The 16,485-nt window shown below is 41.0% G+C and overlaps 2 protein-coding genes across 2 annotated transcripts; both read right to left on the reverse strand.

Moving 5' to 3' along the window:
* Positions 1-8,125: 8,125 nt before the first annotated feature.
* EV420DRAFT_1648405 (uncharacterized protein) lies at positions 8,126-9,343 on the reverse strand (the record flags this gene model as incomplete). The annotated part of the gene is made up of 2 exons (XM_060478156.1): positions 8,126-8,590; positions 8,621-9,343. 2 exons carry the CDS (start codon positions 9,341-9,343, stop codon positions 8,126-8,128), a joined length of 1,188 nt encoding a protein of 395 aa, XP_060325408.1.
* A 472-nt stretch (positions 9,344-9,815) lies between these two features.
* On the reverse strand, positions 9,816-13,467 carry EV420DRAFT_1484324 (uncharacterized protein; the record flags this gene model as incomplete). Its single annotated transcript, XM_060470061.1, has 13 exons — positions 9,816-9,866; positions 10,045-10,195; positions 10,323-10,412; positions 10,625-10,682; positions 11,015-11,048; positions 11,075-11,192; positions 11,318-11,580; positions 12,149-12,196; positions 12,332-12,486; positions 12,511-12,643; positions 12,868-12,902; positions 13,108-13,257; positions 13,296-13,467. 13 exons carry the CDS (start codon positions 13,465-13,467, stop codon positions 9,816-9,818), a joined length of 1,458 nt encoding a protein of 485 aa, XP_060325409.1.
* Between the last annotated feature and the right edge of the window lie 3,018 nt (positions 13,468-16,485).

Genomic DNA, 16,485 nt, shown 5'->3' on the forward strand with positions numbered 1-16,485 from the left:
CAATGAAGGACATAACAATAACTGTTTTGATACAGATGAGAGAGGTATGATATGAGCATTTGTAAATGAGCTCAGTAAAGCCACAAAATCAACAGGCATGCTGGCATGGAAGGCAAGGTAAGTGACACACAAGTGAGGCTGTCCTGAATGCAGTCACCCCAGATTTGGACCTAGAAGTGTGCTTAACAAAATATGGGCAGATAAAAGCAGAAGTCCCACATAGCCGAGATTGACACTGAGGCCAACTCTCACTAGCAGGCCCTATCAAATACCCAAAAGCAGGCAAGCAGACACTAAAAATGTCAGTCCAGGCCCACTAAGGGTGAATATTCATCTCCTTAAGAGGCCAAGATCTATGAATGTCACACATTAACTTGAACAGTTGTACAAGACAAGAAGGAACCCACCCACTGTAGACTACAAATTTAGAATGGGAATAAAAGGCCCTCACACCCTTTTTCTTGTGCATCAATGCAGACAAGATGCAAAGTCAATCCAGAAAGCCAAAGAGGGCACAGACAAATACATGTATTGGACAGTGAGTAGACAACCCAGGTATCTCCTACAGCAGCACAGAGCAGGTACAATGAAATGTGAGCTAACATGAGTGGTGCTTGGTCTTCCAGTTGTCCAATCCAAAGCAGGCAAGCTGTAATGCCTAAGTTAGAAAAAGCCAACATAAAGAACATGTATGTATGCACCTGTCTGCAACCCTGTCCACACCCAATATTTACATTCCTCCACAGCTTGAAAATTAGAATTGCAGGCTGTTGACACACATGTAATTTTGCAAATTCTATGAATACAAATGTGTGTATACCCTGTGCATAATATTAGGATGCATGTAAGGCATAGAGTGCTACACACTGAGGCAGAAGCACTATAATAATAATAATGTGAGTAGAGCACATAGCTTAGACTTAGAGCGACACACTTGTGTCATTTAAGTATGAAGTCTCAGTGCTTATACACACACTGTGCACTCCTCTGTGTGTTACGACTTTACTCCTATTTTTCTTATCTTATCATGAAGGATCTCCTGCTCCACGGTGTCGTGCTCACTACCTTATCATCCTCATGTCATCCAATACTCATCATCTGGATCTTATCTGCACCAACTCTGACCACCTGTCCATTTAACCAGCTGCCACATTCTGGATCACTGACACCCCTCATGCACCAGCATGCTTCCCTTGATGCCATCATGCTTCTTAGTGGTTTGAGGGTACAGACCACCAGTCGAGGGCAGTCTACAGCTAGCACCTGAGGGCCCATGGAATCAGGACTATTCAGATGGAGTCCTGCTTCTATATGCTCTTTATGCTCATTTGCTGAAGGCCCCACTTCTCTGTATGAGAAGCGCAGCCAGTACTTATTATTAGGAAGAGCTAACCTGTATTTAAGCTAGCCTACACTGTGGTCTTAAGCCCCAGCTTCAGCTAAGGTTATACACTCCCAACTCTTACCTGAAATACTCCTGGTTTTGCAACTATCTAAGTCCTGACACCATCCACATGGTCTACAATGTCACCTTTACTCTGATCCACCAAAGTGCGAGTGGACAGATAAAGACCTGACCTTGTTGATTTGAGTTGGTGCTTGACACTGTGGTGTATCACCCAATTAAATTCATTGAAGACATAATATATTGAAGATGCTTCACACTACATTGATCTATGATGCGTGAACCCTGCTGATCTGGCAATCACTGAGAAATGTCATTCTGAATGAGGAATCACAAAGTCCGAATACTCTGAGGAGTTCTTGGCCAAAGAGAAATAAAACCTACTGCCCATATGAAATATTAAATTAGAAATGGTTGTGTGGCAGCCAATAAAATAAAACTCACTCACTAGATAAATTGTGCAGCACTGGAATTAAATCCATGGAGCCAATAAGAAGACACATGCTGCATGGCATGATGAGGCTAGACCTTGTCAAGTGGAGAGAACAGCAGTAGCACACATGCTGACACAGAGTGCTGAATAAAATAATGATTACTATCACTGTGGCTGACATGGCACACAAGGGAAAGGAGTCCAAGGTGGAGCGTTGTCTATTTTCAGTATTTACATTTCATATAGTTAATGGTAAATATAAGAGCATTAGTTACAGGTAGTTAGCAAGCTTTCAGACCCTGCAGTTGTACTACAAAGCAGTGCACTTAGTGTATGACAAAAGGATTTTATTTGGAGCTTCGAGTGAGAGAATATTATTGAACTTAGAATTATTTTGAACACTTTGAGAGCTTGCAAGGCATGCCTTGCTCAAGTGTGCTTGATTTGTTTAAGTAAAGTACAGTAATTGATTGTGCTCTACTTAGAGAATATTGTATTGTAATAACTTGAATGTGCATTTGTGTTTTTGGAGCTTGTTTGTGAATTCTGAGTTATTGCAAGTCACAGAGGTTTGAACCCTTTCACTTGTCAGTACTCTCTGGGGTTTTTGGTTTATTCCCAAGTGGCATAGGTTCAAATCCTGTGGCATGTGGACATGTTTTCTGTGTCTGTGTATCTCTGGATTGCATAGGTTAGAACCCTGTGGATCTATGAACGGGTTTTGAAGTGTTTTCTGCTTGGAGTGCAAGGCTTTAAGTCATGTTAAGTGTATTGTGAAATGTTGTGGACATTTGTGTGTTGCACACAACATATTTTGAGGGTTATACATTCTTGTGGAACATTTGTGAGCTTGCTAAATAATACTTTTGCCTTGAGGCTGAGTGATCCTGTCACTCACCTCCTGTTCCAAAAGCATTTGGACTGAGAAGATTATTATATTGCTAAGCACACTATTATATATTGTAACACGCAAGGATTCTTTTAATACTACAGTTATTGTGTGCTTGTATCGCACATCTCCCCTGAACTACTGAGGGTTTGTGTGAGTGTGAGTGTGGGTGTGTTAGTGTTTTATATGCTGGTGCATTTCTAGCTTGGGGCACACAGAGCCTCTTCAATGGTTGAGATGAGGGTAATTAACGTCGTTAAAGCTATGGTATATCCTTATGGATTCATGACCACAATGTAGGAGGCAGGCTTTGATAGGATGATTTGGGAAGACATATATCAGAAAGGCAAGGCCTCCACATTGTAGGTATCTGGTCAACACATGGCAATCGAACAATCTTTCCAGATTGAACACACCTCCTCACAAGGGATGCAGGTGAAGTTTCAGTCTCCTCACAAAAGCAGCCCTCCTTGGTAGCAGCATGTTGTCTCATCCTGCTCCAACGACTATTCTTCATGCATTTATGTATGTTATCCCTGAACAAAATGACACTTGTGCCAAGCTGATTAAGGTATGAATCTGTTGCTCAGAGGTAAAATCATGTCTGAAAAGGATGGCTGTTTCGATGGAAGGGGGAATGAGCAAGCCTGAGATGAAAGACAGGTGATTCTGTATGTCTTGTATGCAAAGGGAAATGAGTTGAAGATCTGTTGTGATTTCCTTAGCCTTGGTTCATTCAAGGAGAAACTCCCCTCTGCCATTCAGAATGATAGCATACCTCTCTTTCTGGTCCCAATCATAACCCCATTCTCCTAGCAGCCCTTTCCTGAACCCATACAGATGATACCAATGAGAGGTGTTCACCTCAACTGGTTGGGATAGTTGAGTGGCATCTATTAGCTAAGAGTCCAGTTGGGTAGGGCTGACTTCAATGATCTGGGATTCAGACTCCATCCTTTCCTCATGGCTGATAGTGGGGAGAGGGTATGGTAATCCAGCAGCATTCAGGGGTTGAATTATTGGACCGTCAAAATTTCTGGGGAAGAGCAGGATGCTCCTAGGAACCCAGTTATTCCTTCCCAGTAAGAGGTAGTTGTTTCACATGAGAGCCATTTCCACAAGAAGAGTTTTAAGTTGATGGAAATTTATGCAGGGATTTGGAAGTCCTTCTGTTCCAAATTTCTCTTTAAGTAACGTTCCCAGGTTGGGAAAATGAGTCAGAATTCATACATGATTTTTCTTGACTCATGCAAGGGACTTTGTGGCAGTGAGTACTCATAGATCGCTGGCACGAGAAATGGTCATCATAAGAGGTGGATCGAATGTTGGGGTTTATTTGAAATAGCCCTGTCCTATTTTCAATCATTGATAATTAAAAGACTCTTTATAGTTGCTCTGATTGCTGATATTCTTGAACAGGTCCTAGGGCATTTTTCAAGTCTGTGGGAGTTGCCCATGAATCAAATTGAGACCTGTATCCCATCCAATGTATCAGATATAAAATCTTTCCTTGTTGGTACTTGTGATCTACTATTTCTTCAACTTTGAATTCCTCTGATAGAGCCTCAGTTCATGTCTCTGGCAATTCTGTCCATTTTCCCAGCACTGCAGGACTAGTGTGATATAGTTTTAAGTGGTCAATGTTGAAAACGGGACTTTCAGAGTACCTGTTGCTCATCCTCAATCAGTAAACCTTGAATTAATCTGTTTAATGACTTCAAAAGGCCCTATCCAGCATTGGGTTAACTTGGCTCCTTTTCCTTTGCCTTCTCTCCAAGCTAGAGAGTGACTATTCACTAGCATCCTGTTGTCTGGTTTCAGTTTCAGGAATTCTTTTTGTCCCTTGTTATAATACTTTTCTTGAGACTCTTGTGCTCAGGCAATAGCCAACCTTGCATTCTCCCTCTGTATTCTAATATTGCTCAGAAATTTGGCTGACTCCTTGTTTAGATTTTTAGCTTGCTCAGGAGATACTATCATCTTGGCTATGCATTCCAAAGGGGAGGTTGGCTGAAATCCCAAAAGGAGTTGAAAGGGAGACAAATAAGTTGAAGGGCTGATGTGTGCATTGTATGCGAATTCTAGAAGGTAGACCCATTCTGCCCACTTGGTTCTGTCTTCTGATATATATGCTCTTACCATTGTTTCCAGGAATTGATTGGTAATTTCCATCTGCCCATTGTGCTGTGGATGATGGGATGACGAGAGAGCCATACATATTTTTGGTGCTTTCACAACTTCTTTCCAAAAGTCAGCAGTCCACCTTGGATCCCTATCTGCTATGATGCTAGATGGTAATCCATATTTCGATACAACATTCTTTGTGAACAGTGTTCCGAACTCTTCAGCATTCAGTCCTGTAGTGATAGGGATAACTTGTGCATGTTTTGTTAAGGGATCCACTACTACATAAATGGTGTTGAATTTGTTTGACCAGGGTAAATCTATTATAAAGTCCATCAAGATTGATTCATACAGTCTGTTTGGAATAGGGTTTGGGATTAGCAGACTATAGTGGGAGAAATTTGTATATTTTGTCTTTTGACACATGTCACATGTTTTACAGAATATCTCAATATCAACTTTCATTCTTTTCCAGTAAAATTTTGATGTTAACTTTTTCCATAATTGTTCAGCCCCCATGTGAGCAGTTTCTAGAGGAGATTCATGTGCTTCTGAAAGAATGTCCAACTGTAGAGGTTTTGGGATGCAGAGTCTAGGTTGAAAGTCTGCATTTAAGAAATATAACAGTCCTAGTTCATCTTGCATGAACCTTCTCCCCAAGGATCTCGAGTCTTTAGCTTTTGACATTTCTGAGTAGACTGTTTGAAATTGAGGATTGGTCTTGTATCCTTGTATGAAGGCTTTTTTCATAGAGTCATCTAGGAAAACATGCCAGGCTGGCAGAGAGGGGTTCAGGGCTTCCCAAAGGAGTTTAGATGATGTCTCTGTTCCTTGATCGATATGGTGGCTGTGAACTTGGTGCTTACTACTTGCTTCTAAGTTGTTGTCTCCTCCCCCAGCGTCAAGTTCTTGACTTTCTTTCCTCCTCTGGGATCTCGTTGTATTAACCTCTGCTGTTATTTCAATTCTCCTAGCTGGAGAAGCTTTGAGGGATTCTTCCTGCACTTTTGCCAGGTCATTATCCAGCTCTAGTGTTTTTCCCATTGTATCCAATGGAGAATTATGTTCTGGAGGCTCTCTTGGCAATCTTGATAGTGGATCTACATTTGAGTGTTTCCATCCTGGTTGGTGGACTATGTTGAGGTGATGGGCAAAAGCTGAGAAAACTGTTCCCCAAGTGGCGAGTCTTCTGTTAGAGTTTTTGTACATCTTCGCCCATTGCAGGGCAGTGTGGTCAGTTACTAGCGCAACTTTTTTGCCTTCTATAAAAGGTTGAAAATGCATGAGTCCCTCTTTTGCAGCTAATGCTTCGCATTTGGTGGCTGAGTACCTGACTTCTGCATCTTTGAATCATCTGGAATAGTATCTTATGACTCTCTCTGTCCATACTAGCATATTTTCAAATTCTGACACCCATTACTGGGGGTACGGATGATGCTCCAACCTAGTGTTCAGCTTGCTGTACAAGCATGGAATTTTTTTTCAGGCCTCCCATACCTTCATTAGCATTTCATATGCTTTCGTATTTCATATTTTTCAGGTCTCTAATCTTTATCTGTTGTACTTGCTGAAGTGTGCAGCTGCATGCCTGATCTGAGGCATTGGTGTATAACTGGTAAGGTAATCCTTCTGATGGGTGCCCTAACACTGGTGCTTGCTACAGGGCTTCCTTTCCCAATTTCCAAGCATGGTCTTCTAATTCTGTCCATTCCCAAGCCTTCCCTTTCCTCAAGAGGTCAAACAAAGGGAGTCATTCAATCTGTGAAGTAGAGTATGAAACCTTAGAAGTACACAAGCATACCCAAGAATGTTTGTAGTTCTGATACTTTCATGGGTCTAGATAGCTCCATTATAGCTCATACCTTCTCCTGGTGAGTTGATAATCCTAGGCAAGACATTTTGTGCCTGAGTAGTAAAATGGAGAAGTAGAAGAAATGACATTTGGTTGGTGACAATGTTATCCCACTGTCTTCTATTGTGCTTAATACTTTGTCCAGGTGTGCAATGTGTTCTTCAAAAGTTTTTGAATAGACCACTATGTTGTCTATGTAGAAGAGCATGAATAACCAAAGATATGGAGATAAAATCCCTTGCATAACCCTTTAGAATACAGAAGGACTGTTTCTCAGGCTGAAGGGCATCCACTTAAACTGAAATAGTCCTCTGTACGACCTAAAGGGCATTTTTTCCACATTGTCAAGGTGTAACTTCAGTTGAGTGAATCCTGACAATGCATCCAGACTGGACAAGACCTGCAATCCTGACAGCACAGTGAGGATGTCTGTTTGGCAGGGAATAGAGAATTTGTCTGGAACAGTAACTGCATTTAGCTTGCGATAGTCAATGTAGAACCTGGGTTTACCATTCCTATATGCAATTACTATAGATGCTCCCCAGGGACTTTTGGAGGCTTCTATAATTCTCTTTTCAAACCATACATCAATTTGCTTGTCAATTACTTCTCATTTTGCTGGTGAAGTTGCATATATGGGTAGGCTTATGGGGAGTGTTTCTTCCTTAACATTGATTTTCACTTCCACAGGATAGTCCCCTAACCTCCTGTCAAAGCTGAAGGCTTTTTCATGTTTTAGCAACATAGCCCAGGCTGGCTGCTCCAGTTCTTTAGGAAGATCCCTCATGTTGAGCAGAGATTTTATTTCTTTAGAAGCTACTTTGCATTCTCTGGCATAGCAGCAGTTTTAGGGCCATAATCTCCTGATTCATCCTTTGATTCTGCCTCTCTTTCCTGGATGCCTTCATTTTCTTTGGTCCTCAATAATTGTTGGACTAGATTTATAGCTTTCTCTAACTCTGGTCCCTCTGCCACTGAGTCTAGGTAGCCATTGGCTTTACAGATGGAGCCAAGAATGTCACCCTTCTGAACTATTCTTGGGGCTGAAGAAGGGTTTGCTAATGGGATTACTGGGTGACTAGAGTGTATCAGCACATTCAGGACTACCAGGTATGAAGTCATGGAGAGAGGAATTAGATTCTTCTCCACAATCCAACATTCTTCCTCCCCAAAAAGGCCTTCTATTTCAACATTCCAAGAACAGTGACCTCTGATTCTCACATCTTGTCTGGCTCGAATGACTAGTTCTTCATCATCTCACTTCTTCTTAGCTCAAGCCCATTTATTCTTTTGTCTGTGATGATTTGGGGCCTTTACGAAGCTCTGCAATGAGTACATACTTGCACATAAATGCCTGAACTCATTGATCTTCTCCACTTTGACAGTTCCAATGACTAGTTCAGGATTATCCCCATATTGAATTCAGCAGCCATCTTGCATGTTACGGCTAACTGTTAACTCGAAGTTAATCTGGTAGTCCTCACCCAGAAGTATGAGTCCTGACATTTTGGGGACGAGGTAGGCTTCCACCTCTGTTTGCACTATTACTCCTCCTTGCATTTGTGTAAAGATGGGTATTTTAACATAGCCCTGAATCTCAGCATCCTTGTCCATGAGTTGCCAAAGCTTTAAATGGACTCCCTTTCTGATTGGAGGAGGCTTTTTCAGGCTAGCATATAATTCTTGGAATATAAGGGACACATCAGTGCCTGAGTCATGTCTTAAGTATATCTGAGGGTTATCTAGACTTCCAACCCATCCTTCGACAGCTAGGACTGAAATGCCTGATGCTGAATGATCTCCTTTAGCTTGTCTTTCGGGAGTGAGTTTGAGAGGCTTGGTTCTGACAATAGGATGAGTGATCAGTGGAGTCTCCAAGGCATCTAACTATTGCTCTTCAGAGAATGCTTTACTGACCAGACTCATCGCAGTTTTGTGATCATCGGTCTTACTCTCTATAATGGAGGATAGTTCATCCTCATTACTTAAAGATGCTAGCTGAAAATCCGATTGTGATGGGACTCCTGGATCTTCATCCTTCGATTCTGAAGCATTGGATTCATAGATTAAGACTTGATAAGCTGCACAATATACTTCTTCCAGATCCACATCATCATCTAATTCTAGTGAGGTGAGCAGGGCTGTCTTTTTCTTAGCCCATTCCAGGTATTGCTCCCAATAGAGGCATTCCCTATCCCAATGTTTAGGGCTGCTACAAACCTTACATGGTGACAGAGGTGGTTTCCCCAGCTTTGTCTCCTTCTGGCTGACAGGGAAGAAAAACAGTTTGGGAGGAGGTCTCTGGTGCTTTTTTATGACTTGAAAGGCTGATCTGAGCAGACTGTCCAAGGGGTCAGCAAATTCCAACTCTTCTTCAAAGGCTTCATCATTTTCAATTTGGTCTCCAGAAGCTGTCAAATCTTGACTAGCAAGATTAGCTGTCCTTCTCCCAATGAATTGATTATGGTGTTGGGGTTCTATCCCCAGAGAACATAGAGCAGATAACAGGTCATTTGTGTTGATCCAGTTGGAACCTGCTTTGTTCTTGGAGGCTATGATCAAGGCTTTGCTGTGCTCTATGACTCTGGCCAATAGTTGCCACATGTTTGTATCGTAGACATGTTCAATATTGGTCTCCATGCAATGGGAGCTTTCCTCATGATGATATTTACTTCCATAATTCCTCCATCCTCTGCTTGAGTAAGCATTCAGATGTACATGGTGCATCAAGTGATGAAACCTTGTAGCATCTCATTTTTATGGCCTCTCTGCTTGAATCTCTGAGCCTCAAATACATTGTTTATAAGAACTTGCCATTGGTCACCCAAAAAATCTTCTTTGATGATGGCTAAGAAATTGACAATGTTTTCTTGCATATGTAGTTGATCATGAACCATGAGAGTCAAAAACCATGAGTACACATCAGAATCTTTAAACCCCTTCCATAACCATTGGCCTAAATATTCTTGCATCCTTCCTCCTAGACTAGCCAGATGCATGACTTTCCAGAAGTAAGGAATGGCTGAGTAAGGGTTCCCATCCCAAGTGGGAAAATTTTCATGTTTTAATTCTCCTTTGATAATAGGAGCCACAGGATCTGGTCAGTTACTATTCAGTCCATGCCCTCCCAGAGGTCCCAGGGGCCCGGTGTTGCGACTGCAGCCTATTTACACATGTAATTTTGCAATCTAACATGTTTTACATGCATACAGAGATATAGTGAGCAAGCAGACTAAAAACTACACGTCGACACTAATGCTACGCGGTGCAATGATATGGAACATAACTTATGGCATAAGAAGCAACGGGATTCTAAACAGGACTTAGTCACAGCACTGTACCTGACGGGCATGCATGATGAGAAGGCCAAACCCTATACCCAATGCCTTAGGCTCTAACTTACAAGCACGCTCGCGGGAGCTAGATAAAACCTTGAAGATTGCAATGACACTGAGAGTACTTAGCACGCTCGCTAACTGTGACGCATCGTACCTGAAAATCCGGGGAAATCTTTAAGCGAGATGACAGATATCACTGGCACGAGCTTGGGCAATGGGCTTTGGCTGAAGTCCGCGAGCCCACGTCCCATTGTTCTGAGTCCCATTGTTAGAAGACTCACTTGTTGCCATGTCTACGAGAAGCCTCTGTGAATCCAAGAAAGAAGTCTTGAATGACATATGCCAGGACTGATAGTTCCGTGTGCCTAGACCTGTCAGTCACTAGAGAACAAGCCCACGGGTGTCGGGAGAGCACCTCTTGGCACGCGTTTAGTGAGCTCACTATAGAAATGAGACTAAAACTGGAAAGTCCAACTCAGATGCTCAGTAAGGCGGCGGTGGCAATGTGCTACGCATGTAGGAGTCTGGGTACTGTGCGACGTTTGTAATTCTAATTCCCCTGTAGTATAAGTAGGCTGGTTACAGTAGGTAGAAGCCAAGTTTTGAGCCCCTGAGTTCCCGTGCATGTGTTGAAGGTGGTACTGTAACAAAGGATCAGTTTGTGACTTCGAGCTTTGCATAGAATTAGCGAGCTCACTCAGAGAAATACAAGATACCCTTGAGAAAAGACTTTTTGTGCACTTAGTTCTGAGAGAATAAGAATCAGTGAAGCTGTTCTGTTTCATTGAGTGTTGATAAGTCTGTTCGGAGTATGTTCTGAAGAGGAAAAGCGAGATCTGTTCTGTTTTCGTTCAGTCTGTTCTGCATCAGTTCTGTTTTGAGTTTTCCGTTTTCTGAATCTGTTTCCGAGCACTTCTGAAGTGTTCTTGAGTCAAGATCATCTGTTGAAGTTAGTTGGAGAACCCCTACATACAGTTGTGTAGTGAGCAGGCTAAGTCAGTGCTTGCCTGTGGTGTTCTTTTAGCAAGCTCACTAAAGTTTCAGCATGTATTGCCTCTGTTTCTGTCAGGATCAGTGTCCCTTGTGTATTATAACTCAAATCTGCCTTGAAGGTTGCATCACGCCAGTGAATGACCTTCCTGTAAAAGTTCCTAGACTTAGGGATTCATTAGAGAAAGCTTAGCTTCGCTAAGAGCACTGAGAATAAGATAAACTCTTCAAGATATTGAAGTATAGTCGGATCGCATTAGAAATAATCACTCCCCCTAGAACTTACAAGGGTGATTGTAGTTTGTGTAGTTGTGTGAGTGTGTGTGTGGGTTTTTGAGGTTCGCCTTTTAGCCCGCTCACTATTCCACAGGTGCCCACAGCCAGCCTCTTCACCAGGAGGGCCTGGTGAGCCATTGTCACCAGGGGGACCGTTATCACCTCTTCTTCCTCTCGGTCCTTCTCTACTTTGTTCTCCATGCTCTCCACACTCACCCCTTTCACCCTGTCATCCTCTAGGCCCTCTTCTTCTTTGTCTTGCTTGACAGTCCTCTGTTTCAGTGCACTCACTTGAAGATGATGGGTCCTCAGATGAGTCAGATGAAGGGTCACTGGGAGGAGGGCTATCAGCTGGAGTGTGTCTAGAATCTATACTCCCCAAAGGAACTGAGGGACAGCTGGAGAGGTGCAAAGGCACAGTTCTTGAGGAATGGGATGGGTGTCTACTTGGTTAGGACAATGAACTGGACAAATGGTGGGAGGGTGGATCTTCTCCCTGTTGCATTCTTAATCTTTCCCTAGAATACATATGGACAGTAGTTGATGTTCTTTCTGAAGATGGGTTTGTCAGATGAAGGTGTGAATGGGTTTCCCTAGGCTCCAGCGAGTTCACATTAGACATGCTAATGGAAGGAAAATTGCTCTGATCTCTTCCTCCCTCTGTTGTCAAGTGCCAAGAGTTGCATCTCTCTCCATACAGCAGAGGAGATGTTTCATTTATGGAGTGCCTTGACCTTATTGACCTCAATAATGGCATGAACAGATGAGAAGAAGTCAGGGAAGATAGCTTGACTACTCTTATTGATTCACTCCTCAGAATTCTAGGGGAAGATCCACTCACCAGATCATCTGGAGATATGTAGTCTTTGGCTGAGTGCCAGCTTGTCCTCTGAGATCAACCTGCTCTTGTTAAATTAGCTCTGGATCTGATCGGAGGTGATGATGAATGAGGGTCCTCGCCTCATAAGGAATGCCTGCTTTGATGCAATCCAGCATGGGATTCTTCATAGAGGGAATTTCTTACCCTTTGTTTGTCTGCTATTTCTGGTTGAGTTCTGACCACTGCATTGCCTTCCAGGTTAGGCTCCTCTTCTTGAGCAGATTGATTGCTGGTGGACTCAGGAGGCTGCTGGGACTCTTCTTTGATGATACTTGGTTCATGGATGCTCCTAATATTCCCTATTCTTCATCTGAATACCTCACTCACACTAGACAAGGATGACAGTGTTGGTTCTTTTGGGTTTTCAGGGAAGAATGATCCAAATACTGGTTTGAATGGCATGTCTGGGCCCATGGACACAGCTGAGGTGAGTGACAGATGTTTTTCCCTAGTAACCTGAGTGGATGTTCCCAGAGGTTTATCTGCTCATAATATTTCACTTGCTGACTGAGCAAGTTGAACATCTGGGTGATGGTAATGGTTCAGATTTTGAGAAGGGCCCAAGTCACAATTGCCAGGTTGAGCTGTTATCAGAGGTTTTGAGCTAGCATTGTCCTTATCATTAGGGTGTCCTCCAAATTCAAATCTTTCCTTTAGACTTCCATACCAAGGCACAATACATTCTCATCTTTGCTCTTCTCCTTGAAGCATGGATCTACCCATTACCAAAAGTTCATGACTGTGAGACAGAATCATTCTAAGGCCTAGAATGATTCATTGTTCCTCATCCTCTTCTACTTTGAGTGGTTTGTACAATTCTGGGTTCATAGAGGAAGGAGACAAGGGTCTATCACGTCTCTCAAATTCTGCTCTATATTTTTGCAGGAATTGGTGACCATGTTTGAACCTTCCTGATAAACCTTTCCATGCAGCATTCAATAGTTGCACTTTGTTGGTCCCCTTTAAAATAGTTATAAACATATCTTTGGGGTCTATTTGGTACCACATTATCCTGGAAGGGGTCAAGGTGGCCAGGATGGTGAGAGCTGCTTGTTGTTTGTTAATGGTATCTACAATAGCTTGAAATATCTGAGGCCAAAGGGTATACCTTGGCTGCTCCAAAAATCTATCATAGTCTCAGGATATGACATCTTGGGCTTGTAGTTCATATTCCCCATAATACTTGAATCTGAATGCAGTTGACGGTGCATTGGATATTTCTCCAGTTTGGGGATAGGTGGTATATTCATCCCATAATTCCTCCATAGCTGTCTTGCCATTTTCACCTATGATTACTGTGTCACCTTCCATGATACCATCCCCTGGATCTGCTATGTTGGTTTAATTATAAGGAGCAAGATGGGTTATAAAGGTAGAGAGTGATAGTAATGGCTAGTGAATATTCACTAGGTTCCCAATGTATCCACCACTGTAAAGCATGGTAGGAGTCATAACACTTCAAGTTCAATTGATAACCTAGTGATGAGATACTATTGTCAAATAGATAGTATTAATGGATGACAGTGGTGTGGGATGAGTATGATAGGAATAAGGTATTACTGAGTGAGCATGAGTCTTCTTATTCTCCTAGGTTCAAGATTGCAATACTCTTTGGCCTGACACAGGTCCAATAGCAAGAATTTGCACTTATGAGAACTGAGAGGAAAGTAAGAAAAGTACTCTATTTTATCTATCTACAGCCTTTATATACTGTCTAAGATGAGTCAGAGGAGGTCATTAAGAGTCATAGTACTACTGGTCCTTGAGTCATAGCTCTACTTATAGTTTTAATTAATGACTAACCATTCTGACTGTCAGTCCAAATTTAGTTACATTACAATTTCTTCATATAATGCTGGTCTCATGGCCTCTGAAAAATGGTGTATGGATGGCCATGTGTAAAAAAACCCATGTCTTGGCTCAGGGTTACAAGGAGGGGTTAGTCATAGAGTGAGAGGAAGCAGTGATTATTTTCCCATGGTGCCTTGCCATTCCTTCCTTTCCTTGATGAACAAAAAGTGTGTATGCATAGAATACAAGACTGGTATTTATATCTATTTGTATCTACTATACATAGTAATAGGACCTCAGACACATTAGTTGTGCTATTTTAATACATATATGGAACAGTTATTATAAGTGCCAATCACTAAAATATAGATGAATGTATCTTTAACAAATATATTATTGATGTAGATCTATATATGCCTTATAAATAAAGTTTGCAGCTTTAGTAAACCTTAGAAAACACTATAAGATAGATGTAATATTGTTTTAACAATCTACTTTATTGAGAGATGTTAGAGTATGCTAAGTATAAATGGCTTGAGTTGGTGACTAGTGAGAACTCTGAGATAAGCAGAGAACCCTCACAAACAAGTGAGGGCTCAATTGCAAGATACACCACCTTATATACTATTAAAAATAGAATTATACTATAGAAAGGTGTTAGGATCATGCCAATAGGCTTGCGGCAGTAAGTGCACGTAGTGGAATGCCACGGGATGCATCGGGCGTAGGCGAAGCTATTAGCAACGTCACCCCTGAGCCGAAGCCCTGAGATGAGTATGGACGGAAGTCCGAGGAACGATAGGGAAGGATTGGGGGATAAGTCCACCGGATCGGAGTTCCATGGACTGGAGGTCAAGACTTGACTGAGAGTCAGAGAGAGAGATTGGGCTGAACCAAGTTGATATTCGAACTGGTTATCTACAATGTAATTCTAAGGCTTATATACTAGTTAGGAGTCCAATCTAGTTCCTACTCGGAGTGGTCTACATTCTAGGGTTGTCAGAGGATGTATTCTACCGGTCGGTAGCCGATGGGGTCTGATGACATATTCACTACCGATGTTGGGCTATTGATAAATTGTAATGGAGAAGTGAAATATAAAAGAATATGAAATAGAATATGAAATAGAAACTGGGAATCGGAATCCATAGGTTTCTGGGCTGTGGCTTGTTGGGTTGAGTGGAAGTCGGGTTTCCATCAGTATGCTCATTACAAAAGGAGTGAAACAATAAGTGATAGCTATTGAAAGTGCAGTGTATTTAATATCTCAACAAGAGATACTAGAAATCTCCCAAGTACTATAAAAACATTATCTGAGTATTCTAGTCTAATATTAAACAAGTAAATGATTATAAAATTCAATATTTTAGGCTAGAATGTTAAATTCTCTATGCAGTGACAGTTTAAATAGCTTTAAATAGCTATTACAGCTTAGACAAAACTCTGTTTATAAACACAATCATATCTCAAACTTTTATAACAAGTATAGCAAACTGAAATATAAAGTTAAATTTTTTAAATTGAATTTCAATAAGGTGTAATGTAACACAGCTCATCCAGCTCAATGAATTTTGTCATATCACAGCTGGATGACCATAGTGTGACATATATCACATCAAGCAGAGTTTCTTATCACAAATTTTACAAAATAATAAGTGTAGCCAGATATTTAGTATATAAACACTGCATATAAAAATAGCTACTGTATCTGTATATATAGCAGATATGAATACTATATATATGAGCCTGTACAATACTGTTGAAGGCTTGGAATATAAATTTTGTGAGCATATTTATATGAGTTTTGTACAAGTAGGTTAAGTCTATATTAATATCTATTTATTTTGGTATGTAATAAAGTAAATCAATGTGATGTGTTATTTTGGCTATAAAACATACTTGATGTAGAATATGACCATCTTTTATAATCCTATATATGAGACATAATATGAATACAGTATAGTATACATATCAATGAATTCTAGAGATAAAAAAGTTCAAAAAGACCTCATTGTATGTTATGTGAATATCTGGTTGAAATAGTATAGTGTTTTCTAATAATATACATGCTTTCTTTTCAATCTTACTGTATTATAATTAATACTCTTCATCTTATATTCATATATCCAGATTTTGGTATATTTCTAACACTATTCAGTATTTTAACAGAGCAGTGTCTTATTACACATGATAACTATATTTAGATATACAAAAAGGTATCCTAAAATAGTAATATTGATTACATATAAAAAATATATCTCTATATGAAGTAATATAGAGATATCCAGGGTATTAAAGCACCAATCTCATTTGAAATTGAGTGTACCAGTCTTGTATTCCATACGTATGCATACTTCTAGCTTCCTTCCTTCCTTCCCACCAGCTCCAGACCCCATTGTGATTTTCTGAGATAAAACTAATTGCTATCATGGAATGAGGGAATTGCAAACCCATAAGCCAGGATTAGAAATGTAATGTGACAGGGATGGAGGCATTCTTTTCTTTTA

Source organism: Desarmillaria tabescens (assembly GCF_030435595.1).
Source record: "Desarmillaria tabescens strain CCBAS 213 chromosome Unknown EV420scaffold_50, whole genome shotgun sequence".
Classification (NCBI taxonomy): Eukaryota; Fungi; Basidiomycota; class Agaricomycetes; order Agaricales; family Physalacriaceae; genus Desarmillaria; species Desarmillaria tabescens.